Genomic DNA, 22163 nt, shown 5'->3' on the forward strand with positions numbered 1-22163 from the left:
GCGCGAACAAATTTGCGTCAAATAAATGCGCTTTAAAGGAAGGTCCACACCTGGGAGCAGAGCGCTTCTTGAGCCGCTCAGCTCGCATGTGCAGAGCAAGTTGGGCGGTTCGTTTCGCACCGTGCAAACTGAACAGTGATATGGCAGTGTCTATTTCTAATCAAAGGCTGCTCAGTCTGTTCTAACAGTAATGTACCTACCTATATTGCTCACTATGAGTGACTCAAGGTAAGCAGTTCAAAACGCGCAGCGGTCGCGTGTCTGTATGCAACTTTATATTTAACGCAGTAAAGCAGAAAGCAAACACACGTCGTCGATTTTAAATGCGGTTCCCATTTGAATATTATGTTTATTACCTACGTACCTGCCCGCTGGGAGTAGGCATTATTTAGGTCAATCGATTAGGCCGTATATTGAAGAGGTACTTACTTTACATTGTATGTTAGCTACATAGAGTTCGCCATTAGCTAATAACTGAAAACTTGTCTGAAAATAAATTGAGTGGGATTTACTGTATTTTATGAACACACATTATCGAAATGCATAAAATTTTTGTATTTCACTAATAAATGCTTATAATGTTTCGCGTTGGTCATTGGTTATTATTATACATAGGAACACCACATCGTCAAGAAGTTATCGGGAGCCGTTAAGGTGTGAATGAAATCAATTTCTCCCGAAATTTGTTTTCATTTGTTGTTTTTTTCTAATGATATCAAAGGTATACCTATATATCTACATGGAATTGACTGGTAAATTCAATTAAATTGAAAGACGTGCACGTCCTTCTAAATTTTTAATGTTCTTTCAACAAGAATAGATAAAAATATTTTTTTACTAAAATAAACTTTGACAATTGCTTTTGAAGTTGACCAAGTGGAATAGGTACATAGCATATGGATTCAATAAGAACACGGATATTGAAAAGAACCTTTGCAGGAAATAAGCTGTAGGTATTTTTCATACAAACTGAACTTCATTTCGGCAATTTCAAGTTATATTTAGACTTACCTAAACAATAACCGGCATGTCGGAAGTCGCGGGTGCGGCCGTGGCAGCCTCTTCATTTCCTTGGTTTCCGCCGGAAGCCGTCAAACCGCCATTTAAAAATCTACCCACTTGGCACTATTCCAAAAATGCGCCATCGATTTGGAATTTATATGTGCCTGGTGCCTGTGCACGCCCATATATTTGTGAAAAATATTTATATCGGGACGTGAAAGATGGACTTTGATATAAAAATGTATTGCTATTTTTTTGTTTCGAATTCAATTTTAAACATGACGATACGCGCATGTTATGTTTTTTTGTTTGATTTTTGAATAAAATGAATGAATGAATAATTCACAAGACAAGCAACAAAATAGCTTTGAATCTCTTATAGATATAAGTGCTTCTCTGTCTACTGTTACTTTCTTTTACTAAGATATTATTACGACTTTATTATTGATGAAATACCTAAATATTTAACTGGGTTTAAGAGTATTTCAAGCATATTATATGACGCCCACGCAGACCACGCTGATGCGACGAAAAGTGACAGAACGGCACTTGTGGCCTGGCCTCGCGCACGAGGTATGCCTGATTGACGGGTAAAATTCTGACACTGTAGCCGGTGGCTGTTTTCGTTGGATCTTTTCCGCAAGTACAGTTGTGGCCTATTTTTAAGCCTTAAGACTGAACTATGTGATTTGTAGGAGTATACCCGACTGGTTTCGAACTACATGCAAAGGAGTTTGCGAGCCGCATGGGCTGCGGACCCCAATGTCTATCGGTTTTCGAACTAAGTGCCCTGTAATTGTCACTTCGGGTTCATAACCCGATGAGCTATGTCGGTTTTGGTCTTCAAGCACTTATGAATTTTGGACGATAAAACATCTCAAAGCTTCCCGCCGCGTTGCCCAGGCGAGTTATAGGTATAACGATTTGTAAATAAAAACATCAACAAATTTTTATTAAACTATAAACGAGCACGCTTCCAATCAAATAGGCTTTTTGTTCCCCATCGGCTGTGAAGTTGTGAAGTGTACTGTTAATACCCCGCTCCCCTACATATGAACCAGTAAGCGGATTGGTTTAAGCAGATTACCGGCTTGCTATCGGCTCTATATAATATATCTATGTATGCCCACCAGTGCTCTACATAAATCTATAATAATATGTAATGTTATCGCAGAATTGGCGTCTTATTATATTTGAATATTAGGCTGCAATTACAGCTGTAAGTTTTCCTTTAAGAGGCATATTCATAAAACAGGGGGTAAAACAGGGGTTTGAAATTTGTGTAGTCCACACGGACAAAGTTACTGGAATAAACAAGCTAGTATAATATAAAAAGAAAAGCTGAATGACTGACTGACTGATCTATCAACGCTGAAACAGGGGTTGGAAATTTGTATAGTCCACGTAGATGAAGTCGTGGACATAAGCTAGTTCTATTATATAGATTTTAATATAAAAACGTAGAATTGCGTAAAAACAACACTGCAAATGGCCGCTCCAGATATGATAATGTTTTTATTGCAGCGTACTCCAATAACACCAACAGCGGAGCGAAAGCAAAATGGGCTCGGGTCATGGAAAACATGGGATCGCTTTTATCCCGGGATAGATTTTATTTCCAGTTCCCTGCGGGCTCAGTTGAATTGTTTTTTTAATACTCGACCGTTACTTGCAATAGCAGACGTATAAAAGTCACGGGTCACAAACGAACGGACATTTCGAGGAAAATCGAATTAAATGCAGTGTTTTGCCTGTTATAAACTTTTGGAACGACAAGCACGGATTCACCGTGGTGGGCACGATGGGCATGCCCATAACCCTAATAAACTTATGACGTACAGTTATCGTGTTCGGTGTTTGCCCCACGGCTTTGCCCACGTGGAACTGTACAAAATATTGGTCAAAGCGTTCTTATATTTTGTGAACATCTCCTTTATAGGAATGCATTATATCGATCATGAGCGAGTTCATACTCGCTCATGATCGATATAATGTGGTTGGCTGTGCCCACAACCTTTTATGCCCACAAATAATTGGACTTAAGTGGTGCTTTTAAAGCACCATTTAAGTCCAATTATTGCCAAGTGCGTGGTGTGTTTATAAAATTGATATTTCCGTATGGGCAATTCCATTACATAATGTAAAAGTATAAGTAAGGCTTAAATCAAACAATTTTAATAAAACATGGCAAACGTAGAGACGCTAAGCTAAAATCCATAAAATAAACCATTTTGTCTACGAAAATTGTGCTTCTAATACCAGCAAATACACCTTACACCCTTAAAATAAAGTACTACATTTCCAAAACAAACGTAAACCGACAGAGAAAAGGGGTCAGGTTTCGTTAGGAGACGGAAGAGGAAGTATAAGTTACCCCCGGGCTTTGGGGGGACACGAGGGAAATTATTGTGAGGATTACCCGACCCAGTCTGAGAGTAAATTATTATTCGACATCAATGTAGTGATATTGATATTGGTACTTCAAAATACGAGATCAAATAAATGTTCGATAGGGGTAGGTAAGCCCACACTGATAGGTGTAAGCCTTGCGACATTGATTGATACATTAGCAGAGAGAATAAGTAAAATGTTATTTTTTATTGGTAGAAGAATTAGGCTTTTGTTTGAAAAACACCTGCACCATCACAGACGGCACATACTCGATAGTAGACTTGTGGTTAAACCTACCTAAGGCCCTCAGTCCAGTAGTTTGAGCTGTGCGTTGATAGATCAGTCAGCCAGTCAGGCAGTTTTTCTTTTTATATCATACTAACTTATTTATTCCCGTGACTTCGTCTGCGTGGACTACACATATTTCAAACACCTATTTTACCCCCTCAGGGTTTGAATTGTCAAAACCCTTTCTTAGCATTATGTTAGTTATATCTGCATCTCATAATAGTTCTATTTGCATGGTTTGGTTAGAGCGCGGAAACAAAAAAGCTCGCATAGGTAGAGTAAATTTGCTCAGTCAGCGCTCTCCATTAAGGGTTCTACAAAAACGCCTTCTACAAGCGAATTTGCCGCTCCATAAAACTTTTCGGAATACCTTGAGTTGTAGCAATACATTTTCAGAATGTTTGCGTAAACAACTACTTCTTAACTAGAATATAACAATTGGAAAAATTTGCTCCTTTAGCCTATAAAAATTATTGTCCGCTTTTCGCCTTTTAGTTCTATTTTCTTTCCTAGTTGTTAGTTTTTACTTTACTATGATTTCAACTGATGGTAAGAATATTAAACTTAGCGTTAAACTAATCTTTACATCTACATATGATATAAAAATAAATAAAATTGATGTGTCTGTTTGTAATGTCAACATAACAGCGTTTTACTAAATGGTTTGTATATGAAAGTAACGAGTATTTAAAAAAAATCAAACAAAAAAAACTCTAATCTGTTTATTCCGATTGATCTCTGAAACAGCTGGACTGTTTTTGAAAAGACTTTTAAGGTATAAGGAGTAACTTAGGCTCTTTTTAGGAAAAGTATTAGGGTTCCGTTAATAAAATAATTAGAGACCGACCACTATGTTGCCACTGCAGTCTGCACCTGCACAGCGAACTGCAATTAGAACCTTTCTTTGTCATATACGCGACCGTTCGAGCGGTGCGTGTTCGTTGTTTATGGATGGATAGATGATCAATTGATCACCTGCTAAAAGTCTTCTACTGTCATACCAGTAACTTGTTATTACTCACTTTGATATAGAATACATGTAGGTACAGGACAGGAACTTATTTATGTATTCGTTTTCATATAAACTTTGTTATTGAAAATTCTTAAAAGCACACGTTTCTCCAATCCTTTGACATATTAAAAAGTAACGACGTCACTTCAAAGCGTGTTGCCACTACGGAAAAGCTACGAAGCTACGCTCGTAGAGCTCTACGAGCTACGGTGCTACGGGTAATTAAACTTTTTATCGGGGATGCGCCGAGTGCTTTATATATAAAACACTGCACTGCACATGGTTTTATATTATGTATTTTTAATACTTACTCGTCCCTGACATTTACTTTGAGATTGCGCTGTGACTTGTGTTCCTACTTCCTACGTACGTAATACGTTTTTAATGAATTTTGAAGGGTCGGAAGAGTATAAGGGTGACTTTCCACTATCACTTAACTTTTCTGAGCCTGTCATTTAGTATGGTCATATCATGATAATATCGTTCCTCACAGTATCGTCCATATTCCGTAGGTCCGTCCAAACAACCTAAATACCAAGTCTAAATACATAGAAAGGCAAACACCAGTTTAAATTAAGAAAGTAAGCAACGGACGATTTGAAACGAATTTATCGATATTACAGTATACCCCTTACGAGCTACTGAAGTGCGATCATTATTCTGAAACATAAACCTTGATTAATCATAAAACCGCTTTTGCCGTTAAGGCTTAGTATAAGACTAGCGACTCGCCCCGGCTTCGCACGAATTTGTACGGATCTCTAATAAAATATAAGTAGCCCATATTACTCAAGAATAATGTAGCTTTCTACTGGTGAACGAATTTTGAAAATCGGTTCAGTAGTTCCAGAGATTACACCCAACACACAAACTTACCAACTTTACCTTTTTATAATATTAGTATAGAAGTATAGATACAACATATTACCATACGTTGATAAAATTCGACCATCGAAATACTTCAATATAAAAGTAAAATGGACCTCAATAGCCTTGTTTTAAAGCTCAACTTTGTCTATACATCTACAACCAGCATTGGAACGGAATCGTAGCGCAGTGAAAATCGGTGGTATTGAATTTTCGACTTCATAGCAAGGCATTTAAGTCCACTTTACTTTAGGCTTTATTTTATTTCGACTTTCGAATTCTATCCAGGTTGGTGAGATGTAAACTTTCATCCATACTAATATTATAAATGCGAAAGTGTGTCTGTCTGTCTGTCTGCTAGCTTTTCACGGCTCAACCGTTCAACCGACTTTGACGAAATTTGGTACAAAGGTAGCTTGTAACCCGGGGAAAGACATAGGCTACTTTTTATCCCGGAAATTTTTTAAGAGTTCCCACAGAATTTTTAAGAACCTAAATCCACGCGTACGAAGTCGCGGGCATCAGCTAGTATTACATACTTTTTATTTAACCAGGTAGTATGTACAGTCAACAACAAAGCTAGGTATGCACCTGTCCATAGTCGCTTGTACTGGTGTGTGCAAACCTAGCATTGTTGCTGACCATACATCAGTAGGGCGAGTGTCTAAAACCTGCATCAATCATTATTACAATCTCAATTGTTCTGATTGGCTGAATTTGTGCGATTCTTGTTGCAACAATGCATTGTGGCCAATAGTGAGCGAGCATTAACCAATCAGAGATGATTGCGATCGTGACATTGTAGCTGTCAAACAACCGCGGTAGAGCCACTGACTGAACGTCGTCGATACGAAACACAATTACGCTCCTGTAAAATTGATCTAAAGGTCCTTTGTTTAAAGTGTAGAATTCAGTAATACCGATTTTAATATCGACACGTTACCACTTAGGGCACTGGCTGTAGATATGCACAGATTGAAATTTAAAATTTTAATATGAAGTGTTGTGACGATCGAATTCTATCAACGTTGGTAAGTAAAATCGTAAACCTACTAAGCTTTTAGAAGTTATTACCTTGCTTTAACGATATCTGACGGAAGATCGAGAGCCCGCCAAATCTCATTAAACGTGGAAAACGAATTATAATTTGGCGAAACTAGATTGAAGGCTTAATGATGTAGCCAAGTGTGATTAAACTTTTTTATTTCTGATAAAAGAAAAATGGTTGTGTCTGTAATAACTTGCTTTAGGCGAACTTTTTAATAATAACAAGGCCTTCGGTTTGTCCCGATAAGCTAGGTAAGTTCAAATATGTTTTAAAAGTAATTAAAAAAGTCTTTTGTGAGTTCTGAGCCTAAAAAAGTTATCCTTTGTAATTTACGACATTTTCATCCATAATATTACGAATCCGCGTCATCAGCGCTCCAAAGTAGATTATTGTTTTTTTTTTAAAAGGAGTTCTTTTGCTATCTACTTGTACAATATATTTTATCTAAATATATAAAAGGAAAAGGTGACTGACTGGCTGACTGATTGACTGATCTATCAGCGCACAGCTCAAACTACTGGACGAATCAGTCTGAAATTTGGCATGCAGAATGCAGATAGCTATTATGACGTAGGCATCCGCTAAGAAAGGATTTTTGACAATTCAACCCGTAAGGCGGTAAAATAGAGGTTTGTCCACGCGGACGAAGTCGCGAGCATAAGCTAGTTTGATATACGATCAGTGAAGCGAATATTTTAACTATTAGAGTTAGACAAATTATATCTCGAACCATGTCGTCGAATTTAAAGAAAATAAAAACTAAAAAAACTAAGTAATAAAGATTTTTAAAAAAATCATACCAGGAATCGAATCATTGATGTACCTACTTGAAAAAATGTGAAGTTATTTTATATTGGTAAATAAACTGTGAATGGCAATGTAGCGGCAATGGTTCAGTTTTCCCTCTACTTCATAAATGTGTTTTGGTGTGGTTAATGTGAAACGAAAATTTAGACTACAAGACATAGTTAGTTCGACATACTTAGATGTCGGAAATAAATGTTCTAAAGAGACTAGTCTCTAAAATAATAAAAAGAAATGCTTTTATATCAAATATACAAGGAAATTAAAATCTGTTAACTTTGACTACCACATAGACGGGCATAAATTAGACGAATTGGAGACTATAAGAGATTTGGGAGTAGTATATGACCAAAAGTTGACATTTGTCCCACATATTGAATATATTACTAAACGAGCGTCGAGGATGCTTGGTTTTGTTATTAGAAATGCTAAAGTATTTAAAAATATTCGCACAAAAAAGCTTCTCTACAATAACTTAGTCAGGAGTATCGTGGAATATGGTTCAGTGGTCTGGAGACCTCACTATGCAACACATATTTTGAGACTTGAACGCATCCAAAAAAGATTCCTTTGGCACCTAGCTACTAGTGTTGGAAAAGGTAGTAGAAATTTTGCATATAAAGAAAGATTGTCTTATTTCCAAATGTATTCGTTAGAAAAACGTAGGGAACTTTTAGATCTGCAATTCTTGTATAAAATTTTTAATGCTAAGATCGACTGTCCTCAACTATTGAGCAGCTTCAAATTTAAGGTTCCTGTCCATTATCCACGTAAACCCATTACACCACTTTGTCCACCGTTGTGTAGAACTGTCCTTGGCGCCAATTCTCCTGTCTCTAGATTATGTAAAACTCTTAACCACCACAGCTCTGTCATTGACATTAATTCTGACTCTTTATATAAGTTTCGGGAAAAGATCTTTGCATATTGGAAGTCTTGAGTAGGAAGTATTATCTTTAATCTTATTGATGTTTGTTTTTTATTTTGTCACATATGTTTGTAAATGTTGTATTAACTTATAATTGGCGACTGCACTTAGTAAGTAATATTTTCAGAATTAAGTTTTTTTAAAAATGTATTAGTGTAAGTAGCCGTTAGTTAATTTAATAAATAAAAAAAAATAAAAAAAAAAAAAATAAACAGGAAAAGCTAGATGTACGAACTTGAAAAATCGTAAATCTAGCTCTTTCCATTTGTTTTAGAAAGTATGTTTTTTACAACTTAGATAAAGTTTACCATTGTTGAGTTTTGCGTTAGGAGGTAAACGTTTTAACTAATAGGCTATCGACGCTAGGACTAAACTTAGTCTTAATTTTCTTCTCACTGGCTACTTCCCAAATTCCTCCCTCTCTGGTTCCTCATCTCCCTATACACCATGATTATGAGGTGAAGAGTTGTATCCTATTTTCAGCTCTGAACAGTTTCAAAATGCGAGTGAAAAGTCATGATGCGCAAAAGTATTATATTATGTCTTCAACGTTTTATTCATCAGGTACGTACCTGCTGTAGACTCCTGAAGACCCTGGGGGTCGGAGGCCTCGTCTGCAGCACTGGCTACCACCAGCAGCAGCAGTAGCCACAGCGCGTACATCGTTCTGCAAAAGATTTGTACTTGGTTATATTGGGCGATTTTTTTCACTTTGCCTAGGATTTACAAAAAATAGAGTCAGTTTTCCTTCGTTATCTCAGCCTGCCTATTGTTGGACACGGGTCTCCTCTCAGAATGAGAAGGATTTAGACTCTAGGCCATATCATAGACCATAGTCCGAAACGCTGGCCAAATACGGGTTGGCAGACTTCACATACGTTTGAGAACATTCTGGAGAGCTCTCAAGCATACGGATTTCCTCACGATGTTTTCATGCACTGTAAAAGCAAGTTTTATTTAATTACTTAAAACGCGTATAAGTAACTCCGAAAAATTGTGCTTAAGATTGCCCAAACTTAACCAAACTAAACTTACTAAATTAGTGGTCGATTAATTTGACTAGGTATCAAAAAACTGCCGCATCATCATCATCATCATCATCAGCCTGTGGATGTCCACTGTTGGACATATGCCTTCCCTAAAGAGCGCCACCACACCCGGTCCTCAGCCTTCCTCATCCAGCCACTTCCCGCCAGCCTTTTTATATCGTCGGTCCATCGTGCTGGAGGGCGTCCCACACTACGCTTGCTTAAACGCGGTCTCCACTCAAAGACTTTCCGGCTCCAACGGTCATCGCCTCTACGACAGGCATGACCTGCCCACTGCCACTTCAGCTTGCTTCACTTCAGTTTGGGCTATGTCAGTGACCTTGGTTCTCCTGCGGATCTCCTCATTAGTAGTTAGTTAGTACTAAATTAGTGGTCGATTCATTTGACTAGGTACCAAAAAACTGCGGCACTTAGTCTATACCCAGCGCTTACTGGAAAGCGTATAACAAATTATAAATTGTAACGCAGTTTGCAAAGTAAATATTCCAATAATAATTATATTACATACTTGGCTAAATATTCAACACAGAGAGAATGTATTCAACATCCAATAGAGACTTCCCGAATTCTGTCAACGTCCGCAAAAAGTTAGCTAATTCCGAATATTCGGAGCGCTTACGAGAGCGTAATAATTTCGAGTAGAGATGGGCATTATTGCTACTTTTGAATCATTTTCATTTAGTAAGATTTCATTTTCTTCACAGTAATATTACTGGTGATTCTTCAATTTTCGCACTTACAATCGTTGTTAATTTGTGACCAAGATCAATAGGGCCGATATATTTTTACAGGTAGGTTTTCAAGGAAATATGTTTTTCTCTTTCTAACATGAAGCAACGCGAGTGTACTCGCTAGCAAAGAGTCAGTGATGTTTTACTTTACAGTTTTACTCGCTAGCACACATTAGTCAGTCACCGTGCGCACGCTTAATTTAAAAATAAAGCGCGATGAACTTAATTAATTTTCAAATTTTGTGATATTTTGCTTCGTGATTTATCACAGGCTATTCTAAAAGGTAGCCAGTGTTACATCATGAAAGACTTTTCAGGTGATTTTTCACATGCTACCTGTGAAATGGGCCATCTCTAATTTCGAGGCCACGTTTCATACATCCACCATCCACCCAAAAGTTTGCACGTGTCTTTGTCAGTATTTATCAAGCGAGCTCGATGTTGGTCGGTCCACGTCTATTGTTCGTAAGAATCGCAGGCTTTCCCTTTATTCTATTTTTAACCGACTTCAAAAAAGGAGGAGGTTCTCAATTCGTCGGAATCTTTTTTATGTATTCTATACAATTACAACTTTGTAAGAGTTGATGGAGGTTTCGAAATAAGGGTAAGTATACATAATTTTTAAAGAAATTTAGCTGTTCTATACACCATATACATGGCTTCCTACGTACATAAAGTACGCGACAGGTCGAGATGGCAAACGGGGTGGGGACGCCCCATACATCTGCCCTCGCGCTATCCCAGTCCGAGATAGCGCGGGTGACGTGCGGGTGGGCGGGACGTTCCGCCGCCTCATACCCCGATTGCCATCTCGACCTGTCGCGTACTATACATTTTCCAATCCCTCTAACCATACTCCCTAGTGTTCTCTATACAAATGCAGTTTAGTTCTCGTTTAAATCCATACTTAATATTATAAATGCGAAAGTGTGTCTGTCTGTCTGTCTGCTAGCTTTTCACGGCCCAACCGTTCAACCGATTTTGATGAAATTTAGTACAGAGTTAGCTTATATCCCGGAGAAGGACATATGCTACTTTTCATCCCGGAAAATTGATGAGTTCCCACGGGATTTTTAAAAACCTAAATACACGTGTACGAAGTCGCGGGCATCAGCTAGTATTAAATAAATTACACTTAAATAAATTTATAGACAACGATACAAATACCTGTGTCTGTGTGATTTCCAAAAATACTAAGTTTTTAAAGATACAGGGGCTCAAAAATTTGATTCGATATTAGCTGGAACGCCCATCAAACCAGTTCTTAGCCAATTTAGCTAATTCCCATACTAACCCAATTCGAAAAACGAACGCGTGAGCTACCACTCAGGAAGAAGGAATTTGTTCAAATACTATAAATTTTGTATAGAATTAGATAACAGTTAGATATGTGTCGTTCTCCTAGATGAAATGAGAAAGCAGAAAGTCTCTAAAGTTACCCCAGTTCCCAGCTAGGTCATTGTATGTAACCGGGCGACGGTCGCCCGCACAAGCTCGGCTTTCATGTCAAGACGACACATTTTATCTCAATACGACCATCCGTTTGTTAGAAAAAGGCTGAGAAATGGGTCACGCTATACTGACAGATATGTCATGTTACTTCACAGATGAGAAATATAATTTTGCTCAAAAGAAAATAAGTGGATTTAAGATGGATATTTCTTATATAATTTGTTGACCTTTCGCTTTCTTGAGAGGAATACAATTTCAAAAGAAAATGTTAATGTCAAAGAAAAAAATTACACATAAAAAAGTATAAAAGATTTTTTCTTATTACTTTTTAGGTATGCAATAATTACATAAAAATAACAGGCACAGCTCACACACACACACAATCTTGAATCCATATAATTAATCTATGCTTGAATCACTAAGAAGTTGTAATAATTTATAGGTCTATGAGAGCGGAGCGAGATGTATTTAATCAATTCAATACGAAAGTGTGTCTTCCGTTACCTTTTTCACAGTTTAACTACACTGAACCGATTTAGGCGAAATTTTCGATAGAAATAGCTGATGTTGACCCTGGAGAAGGAAATAGGCACATATTCTATTCCGGAAGATTACAGAGTTCCCTTGGGGTTTTAAATAATCTATCCACGTGGATGAAGTCCTGCTCACTACATACTATTTTTTATAGTAAGTATTTGTTCCTAAAAATAGAGACGAATTTAATTCATTCCTATTTTTTAATATGATGCTAGCATATAAGTACTGCTACCAAGTAATTACTTTACAACTTGATACCTAAAAATAAAAAAAATCAGTGCTAAAGCCTTGCCGGCTTAGTGGTTTCGAAAATAGCGTTCCACGTACATCAAACAAATAAGTAAACTGTATACAAGCTTAAAAAGTACTGTTTTGTATTGAAACAAAGAAAGATTTCATTAAAATGGCAAGTAATTAATTCTTTACCTGTGTTCGACAAGGAAGCCAGCGAACTGTATGAATTCTTTAGTCGTGTTCTCTTTGATAAAAACAGGGCATTCGTTTGATCACGCCAACCAAGGTTGGAACCAGGCATTAGATAGAGCGGAATGAAGTATTTTATTAGATTGACCTACCACAGTCGTATTATTAATTAGACGAAGTAAACTGACAAGGGCTAATGTCACGTTTCACCAAGTAAGCTTGGTGCCCATAATCTCAAGTTATAAAATTATGATACCATATTTTAATGTTATAGTGATAATACAATTATTGTGTCATCGTAAATGAGTCAGTGAATCAGTTCCTGTCTCTATTTTAGATTGTGCAGAGTAAAAAAAGGAGGTATTATAAAACTCATATTGCATTGCTAAAACAAAATAAGTAGGTACAGTCAAGCCCCGTCAAGTGGAAAAACTACAAGTTTCTAAGTTATGATTTTAAAATTTTAACTTTTTCGAAATCTTATCGAAAACAATTAATTCCAGAAATCTACACAATTTGAATATTATTGAAATTGCCGTTAAAAAGAATATGGTAGCAATATCTATGATTTCATAAATAAGGAGACATTAAAGAGCAAACGCATAACCGCCATTGCTTATAACTTGAAGGCATTCTTCTTCAAACGTAAGCCTCAGATTTGTGTAATATTCTCAGCGGTCGGTACAATGCTGTGCGCCGTTGGGCCTCGGCCTTCGATTCAGAAACTCTTTACAAAGACATAAAAGAGTCTCGATCGTAAGAGATAAAAATCACTGAAGTAGGTATTATTGGCTGCTTTGGTAGGTTATTTGCGTCACAGATTTATGTACGATATTTTCAATGATACGACATTTAGTCGAGTCAAGAAAATCTTTTTACTAATAAGTAGATACAAAACGTGAGAAAAGAACCAATACTTACCATTTCTATTATAGAACCAATCTCTAGAATCTTCAATGAATGTTCAAACACGCAGGAAATTATTATATACATTTTCAATATAACTAATATTTTTTATCCTAACAGAATAAAGGTATAAAAGCTTTTAGCTTTATAAAGCTAATGTGGACGAATGTCATAATAACTTTGCTTTAAAATATTGTAAAATACAATCATGCGTTTTCATAATTTTCATTTAAATTAATCACGCATACGTCACAAACATTTTCAACGCTCATCTCTCGTTAAATCCTAGATTATCATTAAAAGAAGACAAAAATATGAAAAGCCCTCCTGGCTTTTGTAAAAAAAATATTTTATTTAAAAAATAGAAGGTTCGTTGAACCCTGTTGCTCTTGTTTTAAAATGGGTTGAAAATGTTGAAATATAAAACGGGGGTCAGTGGCCTCATTAACTAGGGATAAAATATTGTAAGGGCACCCGTGCGCTGACTGCTGTAAGAGATTTATTTCATAAAAATATTATAAACGTGGCAATTTAGTAGCGTACCTTCGCGACGTAATGGTTTCTTGTTAAAATTGTTTCAATGCAAACTGAGTTTTAACTTCTTTTTCATTTAAAACTTTAAGTAACAGACAACGGAGAAAAACAGATTTTCTACGGAACAAATTGAGATTTAAGTTAAATTCGGTAGCACAAATCTGGAACTAATTATCTGATCAACCTACGTTACAATGTTGAGTCCCATCGAGGGGCAAAAAGAAAATTTACAAAGGACTTGTACCTACATACTATATAGCTTGCGGCTTGAGGCTGGTAGCAATGGTATACATAGGTAGCTTACAGGGGATGGGCGGGAACCGGGGTGCGTTGCTAAATGCAGAACTGTGTAGTCTTGGAGTAAGTACCTATGTATATTGCTGTGTACTTTCCTTCCTTGCAGGCTACAGGACATACTTATATCTCTTAGCCCAACTTTTGTTTGTTCTCATTAAATTACTAGAGACAACAAATTCTTGAAAGTTTTCTGAGACACTTTGGTAAAATATGACTGTAGTACGGAACCCTCGTTGCGCGAGCCTGACTCGCACTTGGCCGGTTTTTTCATATAAATGTTTAAAATGGTAATTTAAAACCGCTTACCCTATCAATGCCGCAGCTGTTCGCTATTTGTCTTTTAATGCCGTTATACACTGCAAACATTAATTTAATTAACGACCTCGATATTTCATTTAAAAGTTAATTATAATTTTCATGGCAGCCAGTTCATTATTAAAGTTAAGCTCGTGAGATGAGGCCGGGGCTGTAATAAACAAAATGACGATGAGTAAACCGATACGTCGGCCTATCAATGCTACAATAGATTCCCGTTGGGTATAAACTATATTTTGAAATATTCCGAATCACTATTATAAATGCGAAAGTGTGTTTGTTTGGTGGTTTGTTGGTTTGTCCTTCAATCACGTCGCAACGGAGCAACGGATCGACGTGATTTTTTGCATGGGTATAGTTTAAGACCTGGAGAGTGACATAGGCTTATACTTTTTATCCCGGAAAATCAAAGAGTTCCCACGGGATTTTTAAAAAACCTAATTTCACGCGGACGAAGTCGTGGGCCTCAGCTAGTAAATTATGTTATAGTCCGGTCAAATCAATATTAATCGATGAGGACTTTTCACAATTCATTTATATTCAAAACGATTTTGAATAAATGGCTTTGACAAAATGTAAACATAGATGTGTGTGTAGTACCTAGGTAGGGTATATTTCATGATAATTTACCTATCTGATGATACGCAAACTTACGTAACTCCCGCATGATAGTTCCAACTTCCACGTGATCATTTGGCACCCTATCAGCCAAAGTTTAATTAAACTACCATTAGTGAGTCCCGAGTCCCGAGTCCCAGCTGGAATTAAGCGCGCGTTTGCGAACACCGGAATATTATTCAACTAAGAGCGGGGGCATACGATGCGTTGCGGCGGCGCGGCGTTGCGGCGCCGGAGCGGTGTCGCTGCGTCGTCTTACATAGAAATATCTGTGGCATGTCACAGGATGCGCTCCGGCGCCGCACCGGACTTGCAACCACCGAGACGAGGCGGGCAGGGGGGAATGCGTTGCGACGTTGGAGCAGCACCGCTCAGTTGTTTATGCGTCACAAGGAAGGACACTGTCCAAGGCTGCTACGGCGCCGCTGCGACATTTTTTATTTTATTTTATTTTATTCATTATAGGTATACGCTTGACCACAATCACACCTGATGGGAAGTGATGATGTGGCCTAAGATGGGACGCGTTTACCTAGAAGATGCCTATTCACTCTTGTTTTAAAGATACCCGGGTTGTAATTGGTAGGAAACACATATCGCGGAAGAGTATTCCAAACCTTAGCCATACGTATGAGGAATGATGACGCAAAACGTTTCGTGCGTGTAGATGGAATGTCGACGACATAAGGATGGAAACTCGCCCGACGTCTTGCGGTTCGGTGGTAAAATGGACATAACAACGTTGCGGCGCCGCACCGCTCGTGTGCCCACTGATACGGTGAAATCTTTGCGGTGCGGCTCAGCAACGCATCGTGTGCCCCCAGTCTTATGGTACTTGGATATAATATTTTGTGAATTGTTTTTGCGACCATGCCGAACCCTTTTCAATAACAGTTGGTGGATGTTTGTTTAGTAACTACTAACCACTCGCGGCTTTGCTCTCGTGGGAATTAATAAAAATGCGACCGTATTTTTTGTCTGCATTATAAAAGGAACCTTTGTGCGAATGATGTTTGCAGGCTGCATCATTATTTACCATTAAGAAAGATAGAGCTAACGATTTAAATGTACTTAGTAGGTAAGTACCAGTGAAATAGAGTGAGGGAATTCTCGATTTGATCCAGAATCGACGATGTACCTATCAAATATTAGGATATGGGTGACGTGAAATCAAAGAAGAATAGGCGATTCATAGGGTAGGTACGTAGATTTTTTGTTACAAGTTCCCTAACTAGTTTCGTGAGCTGGTGTAACGCACTTGACATTAATTCATTCCGAACAAAAAAAAATTGTGAGTTACAACTCGTCTTTACCTACAACTTGATATCTAGAGTCATAGGTACATCTCTCATTTTGACAGCTTTATCTTCTCTAATAATATAAAAATAAATCACTAAATGTGTTGCTCATCGCAAATCTCGAGAACAGCTGAACCGATTTCGCTAATTCTTTTTTTATAATATTCCTTGAAGTACGAGGACGGTTCTTACGGAGAGAAAAATTTAAAAAATTTGAATCGACTGTTAGGCGGAACGAAGTTCGCCAGGGCAGCTAGTAGAACATGATTTATGTTCGCATTATCCGTTCCATACATTTAATTCAATTGGATAAAGCGGTCAAGCGCAACCGTGACCATCGTGACATTGATAAAAAACGACACAACAATGTCATAACAAAACTCATTCACAAAGAAACAGGCGATAAGACAATAAAACGAGCTCTGAAAATGGTCCGCAAACCAGCGGCGGGTAAACACGGACCTGTTTCAAAATAATTGGATAAGAGCATTTCGCAACAACTGCCTCTATATTACCCTAAACGTAAAAAGGAGAGTGGGAGAGTATTAAAAATTGACTTTCCAGCTTGAAACGATAATTAAACTAAAAACCATTGCCTTATATATTACTTCGTATGGACAGGGTTATTGAACAAATAAAATGGCACCGACTCATTGGTGCTAATGCAGCAATGCAAAATCAGTCAGTGGCGTCTGGATTTCAAACGGGTCATTCATTAGCATCTAAGAGGTGGCGCTGATTTATTTGGTTTCTAAACCGTGAAAAATTTTGTTCGCTTGACCATATCTTGTCATTTATATCAATGATAAAAACCAGTCAAGTGCGCGTCGAACTCGTACACGAAGGGTTCCGTGCCATCATACAAGATATAACGACAAATCGACATGGCAATCGGGATCGAGACGCCTCGCACACCCGCACAGCCCCCGCGCTAACACGGGGCGGGATAGCGTGGGTGACGTGCGGGTGTGTGAGGCGTCCGCCCGCCTCATACCCCGATTGCATTAAAAATATAGTTCGCGACAGGTCGACATGCGAACTGACGCAAACTATATTTTTAACCGTCTTCCAAAAGGAGGTGGTTCTCAATTCGGCCCCTGTTTTTTTCCGACTTTTTTTTAATGTATGTACATTGTCCAATGTACATCGATTTTTCCAGGTTTCTGGACCGATTTGCAAATTTTTTTAAAATGTTTAAAGTTCCGTTCCGCAAAGGGTGCCAACGAGATTTTAGAATCTGTCTGTCAGCGAGCTGTATCTTATGAACCGTAATAGGTAGAGAGTCGAAATTTTCACAGTGTGTATTTGTATTGACGCTATAATAAAAAAATAGCAGGTGATCCCATCTGCTCGTTTGCTTGCGACGCTAATCTTATAAGGAAGTCGTACCTAACTCACAATCGCCGAAGATTCTGTCGCTCGTTATAAATTCGTCGTCGGCGATTGTCGCAAAATGTTTGCCTTTAATTAAATTCGCCTGTTCGCTCCCTGAGTGCGGTTAGTAATTAATGAAACTCCGTATTTCGCTAAATTATCACGTTTCCAGACTACTCATTAAATACACAGAACCGTGAAATGCAATTATTAAAGCAGGTGCTGTCATAATTCTGTTTGTAGCTAACGTTGCTTTGAGTCATTACAAAATGTCACAGTTGGATTTAAGATTTGCTAACTATTATAAATATACTTGTGTGATTTAATTATGATCTAAGAAAAATGGATTTGTTTACTTTAGTTTTTTTCCATTAAACTTTAAATTTGGTGTTGCAAATTAATGTCAAAACATGTTAATTTCATTGTTGTTTCATGTTTAATTATTATTTGTACAGAAATAAAATTAACTATTTTATATTGCCCCTTTTTTTGTGTTCCGCTAATTCTGCCGGCATGTGTATATGAAATCGAAATACCATTCACTGAATGTGAAATCTTAGGAACTGTAAAGCCTGCAAACTAAATATTTGGACGGGAGACCGTTCCTTTTCAGAGATAAGTGCTATAAAACGGTTTTGAGAAAAATCCCTCCCTAAGGGGGTGAAATGGGCGTGGGAAAGTTGTATGAAAGTCCTTTATTTTTGAAGTTAAACACATGAAAATCGACATTTAGGTTATCAGCTTTAAATAATAAAATGGAGCTGGAATGGCGACCTCGCACCGTAAAATACAGCGTTGGAAGATCCCTTACTAGTGGACATACGACATCAAACGAGTCGCAGGGAGCCGCTGGATTCAGGCGGCCCAGGATCGTGGCTTGTGTCCATACAAGAGACCTATCTCCAGCAGTGGACGTCTATCGCCGATAGATTGAAATACAATATAACAGAAACATTATTGAATTGAACTAAATTGAATATACATAGAATACAAAAATGAAAAACATCTGTCGATTTTGAGAGCGAATGAAAACTAATTTTCAATACAAGGCCTTGTCTGAGTTCGGAGCTATTTAACCACATTTCCCTTTTAGAATAAAATTAATTATGCAGATTCAAATTTATTCAAAATATTGTTACAGTATGGCACGAGTCACCACTGCCTTTTTTCGGCGTTCCGATAAAATTTTCTGAAATGCTGATGCTCGCGACTTCGTCCGCGTGGATTTAGGGTTTTAAAAATCCAGTGGGAACTCTATGATTTTCCAGGATAAATAGTAGCCTATGTCACTCTCCAGGTCTTTAACTATATCCTTCGTGGTTTGTCCTTCAATCATGTTAGAACGGAACAACGGATCGGTCCCCCTTTTCTCTCCCTTCCCCATCGAAATCAATTCCTGGCTGCGGCTATGTATGTAGGTGGGAACACAGCCACAGTCCGAGTTAGTGAACCAGATTGGGCCGAGTCCCAAATATGCGGGTAATCGGATAGATATACTACGCTCTAGTTGTTGCAATAATGAACACAATAATAAACCTCTTGTTTTTGCCGCCCTTGCTCATAACCGTAAAATGGAAAACGTAAGGAGCTGGTAATAATGTCTAGTTGTCATGTGTTAATAGAGTTCATTTCTTTTGTTCATGCTAGATTTTATTTTACAAAATTTTAACTAAGATCTCGACTCTCAAAGTTAGACGAGCGTCATGCAGCTAGTATGGGTAGTAATAAAGCCCCAGCTAGCTAATCCTTGGCCACGCTTAGTTAAAAAATCCTCTAAAATTGGCACAAAAGCCACAGCTATAGCTAATCCTAGACCACGCTTCGTTAAAAAATCCTCTAAAATTGGCACAAAAATGGTATTTTGAGATTTTTAATTCTTGTTTAATTAGAGTGGTATCTTATTTTAGTCCACAAAGGGCTGAACAGGCTGAACTAAACAAAGAAAGCTCAAAATAGAAGGTATTGTCGTCATTATCGCGTCAACTAGAGCGCGGTAATTGCTGTATTGTTCCGGCCGCGTATTGTGAGCTTCCCAAACTCTATCTCGAATATCATCTCCTAGACAGTGACTTGACCTATATCAACTCTATTTTATGACATATTACTAGATGATGCCCACGACTTCGTTCGCGTGGATTTAGGTTTTTAAAAATCCCGTAAGAATTCTTTGATTATTCGGTATAAAAAGTGGCCTATGTCCTTCCTCCTATAATTATAAAATTATAATGTAAAATTATGTAAGTTTCTCTTGGTTCTAATACCAAATTTAAACAAGCGTAAAAAAATCATAAGTCGGTACTTACTTAGTTTCATTTTCAAAACAAAAGAGAGAACTTTTCAAGTATTTCAAAAATTATGTTAGGTACTTAGTGTAAAAAGTAAACTAAAATGAACAAAGGGAATAATAACTTAATTTTCTTAACAGAAAACGCGGTACCACGCGGTTTAGTAGCGCACGGTAAATTCGCGGAAAAAACAAAGAAAGTTCACCATATCGTGTTCATTATCACAACTACCAGCCTGTAGTACTATACAAACGACGGTAGGTATATTGTGTGATACCCAAACCAAACCTAACCTCAATTTCGGAAAATGGCTTTACCTACCTAAAAGATCGCCTGCATACTACTACAGACGAAACGGTCGGTCGATAATTTAGTATTGGATTGAAACTGACTGATAGGCCATGTTGACGGAGTGACAAACGAATTGGCAAACTTCACACGCCTCTGAGAACATTATGCAGAACTCTAGGCTTGCAGGTTTACTCACTATGTCTCCCGCTGATACTTATTTAATTGCTTAAAACGCACACAACACGTAAGTTAAAGGTTCTTATTTATACCTTTACTGTACCTACTTACTATACCCATTTTTTTAATGTGAGAATAACCGTTGCATTTGCATATTTCTACAACTTCATGCATATTAAGCACCCGACTAAACTATCGCGCGTCAGAAGTCTGTGGTCTGCGGGGGCCCTAATCTATGTACCCTGTGATCCGCTTTGCGCTCAACTTTGAAACGACATTAATCATGATTGCTATTTGCTCTTCCATTAGAGTCTCGTAAAGTTTGTGTAGATTTGCATTCAAGCTTAAATAATTTAATTTAAAGTTTTAGTTAGCTATTTGAAATATTGAAAGTAGGTAGGCAACTACCTCCATGTACGCGAAAATGTATTTCATTAGGTATCTAGCTATAGTACGCGACAAGACGAGATGGCAAACGGGGTGGGGACCGCCCTACACATCCGCAAAACCCCCACGCTTACCAAGTGTGCCCCGCCTTACACCCCGATTGCCATCTCGACCTGTCGCGTACTATAGGTATTACACTACAAGAAAGAGATGTATCTAATTAAGTTTTTTAAAATCCTGAAACATGTATTTCTTCATTAACCGACTTCAAAAAAAGAGGAGGGTCTCAATTCGTCTCCTGTGACTGTGTGTCTCCTTTTTATCCCGGAAAATAACCTAAATCCACTTCGACAAGCGGGCATCATTTAGTATAATATCACTACCCATATTATAAAGGCGAAAGTGTGTTTGTTTGTTGGTTTGTCCTTCAATCACGTACATTTAAAGACCTGGAGAGTGAAATAGGGTACTTTATATCTCGGAAAATTTAAGAGTTCCCACGGGATTTTACAAACCTAAATCCACGCGGACGAAGTCGCGGCCATCAGCTAGTTTAAAAATAAAATAAAGTAGCTCATAATAAAGTTTAACACTAACATCTTTCTCAAATTTAAAATTTTCGAATCTCATAAAAAATATTCTTAGCTTACAAACTCCTTGGATATCGCGCTATCGCAAACTACTTTAGTGAATTCTCAACGCCAGTGAAAATGTGCGCAAACTTTTAAATGGAAACCCAAATCTACTCTAATCTATTACGAAAGTTTTCGTGTGGCTCTAGGTCTCAGATTGGGAACACCACTGTGCCATCAGCACAGATGTCCGTGTGGAAAAGAGGTTGATAAATTTGGAATCCACGGACTCTCTTGCCAAAGGAGCTCCGGTAGGCTGTTTAGGCATGGCTCTCTTAACGATACAATTAAAAGAGCTCTTGCCACCATAAATATTCCTGCGCTCATTGAGCCGGCAGGGATTAGTCGGGATGATGGCAAGAGACCTGATGGATTGACGCTGGTTCCCTGGGAACGGGGACGGGCGCTAATGTGGGACGCAACTTGCGTTGACACATTGGCCCCGTGTCATATCAGGAAGACAGCATCAAGACCGGGAGCCGCAGCAGAAACAGCTGAAAACGGCAAGCGGCGCAAG

The 22163-nt window shown here is 38.0% G+C and overlaps 1 protein-coding gene across 1 annotated transcript in view; it reads right to left on the reverse strand.

Annotated features, from left to right (window-relative positions):
- Positions 1-22163, reverse strand: part of LOC117987614 (thrombospondin type-1 domain-containing protein 7A-like) — an 88499-nt gene that overhangs the window by 50432 nt on the left and 15904 nt on the right. Inside the window, exon 2 of the mRNA XM_034974649.2 lies at positions 8913-9007. Coding sequence (XP_034830540.1) covers positions 8913-9003 — 91 coding nt within the window. The 5' untranslated portion in view covers positions 9004-9007. The remainder of the gene's footprint in view (positions 1-8912; positions 9008-22163) is intronic.

This window comes from Maniola hyperantus, chromosome 13, assembly GCF_902806685.2.
Source record: "Maniola hyperantus chromosome 13, iAphHyp1.2, whole genome shotgun sequence".
Taxonomy (NCBI): Eukaryota; Metazoa; Arthropoda; class Insecta; order Lepidoptera; family Nymphalidae; genus Maniola; species Maniola hyperantus.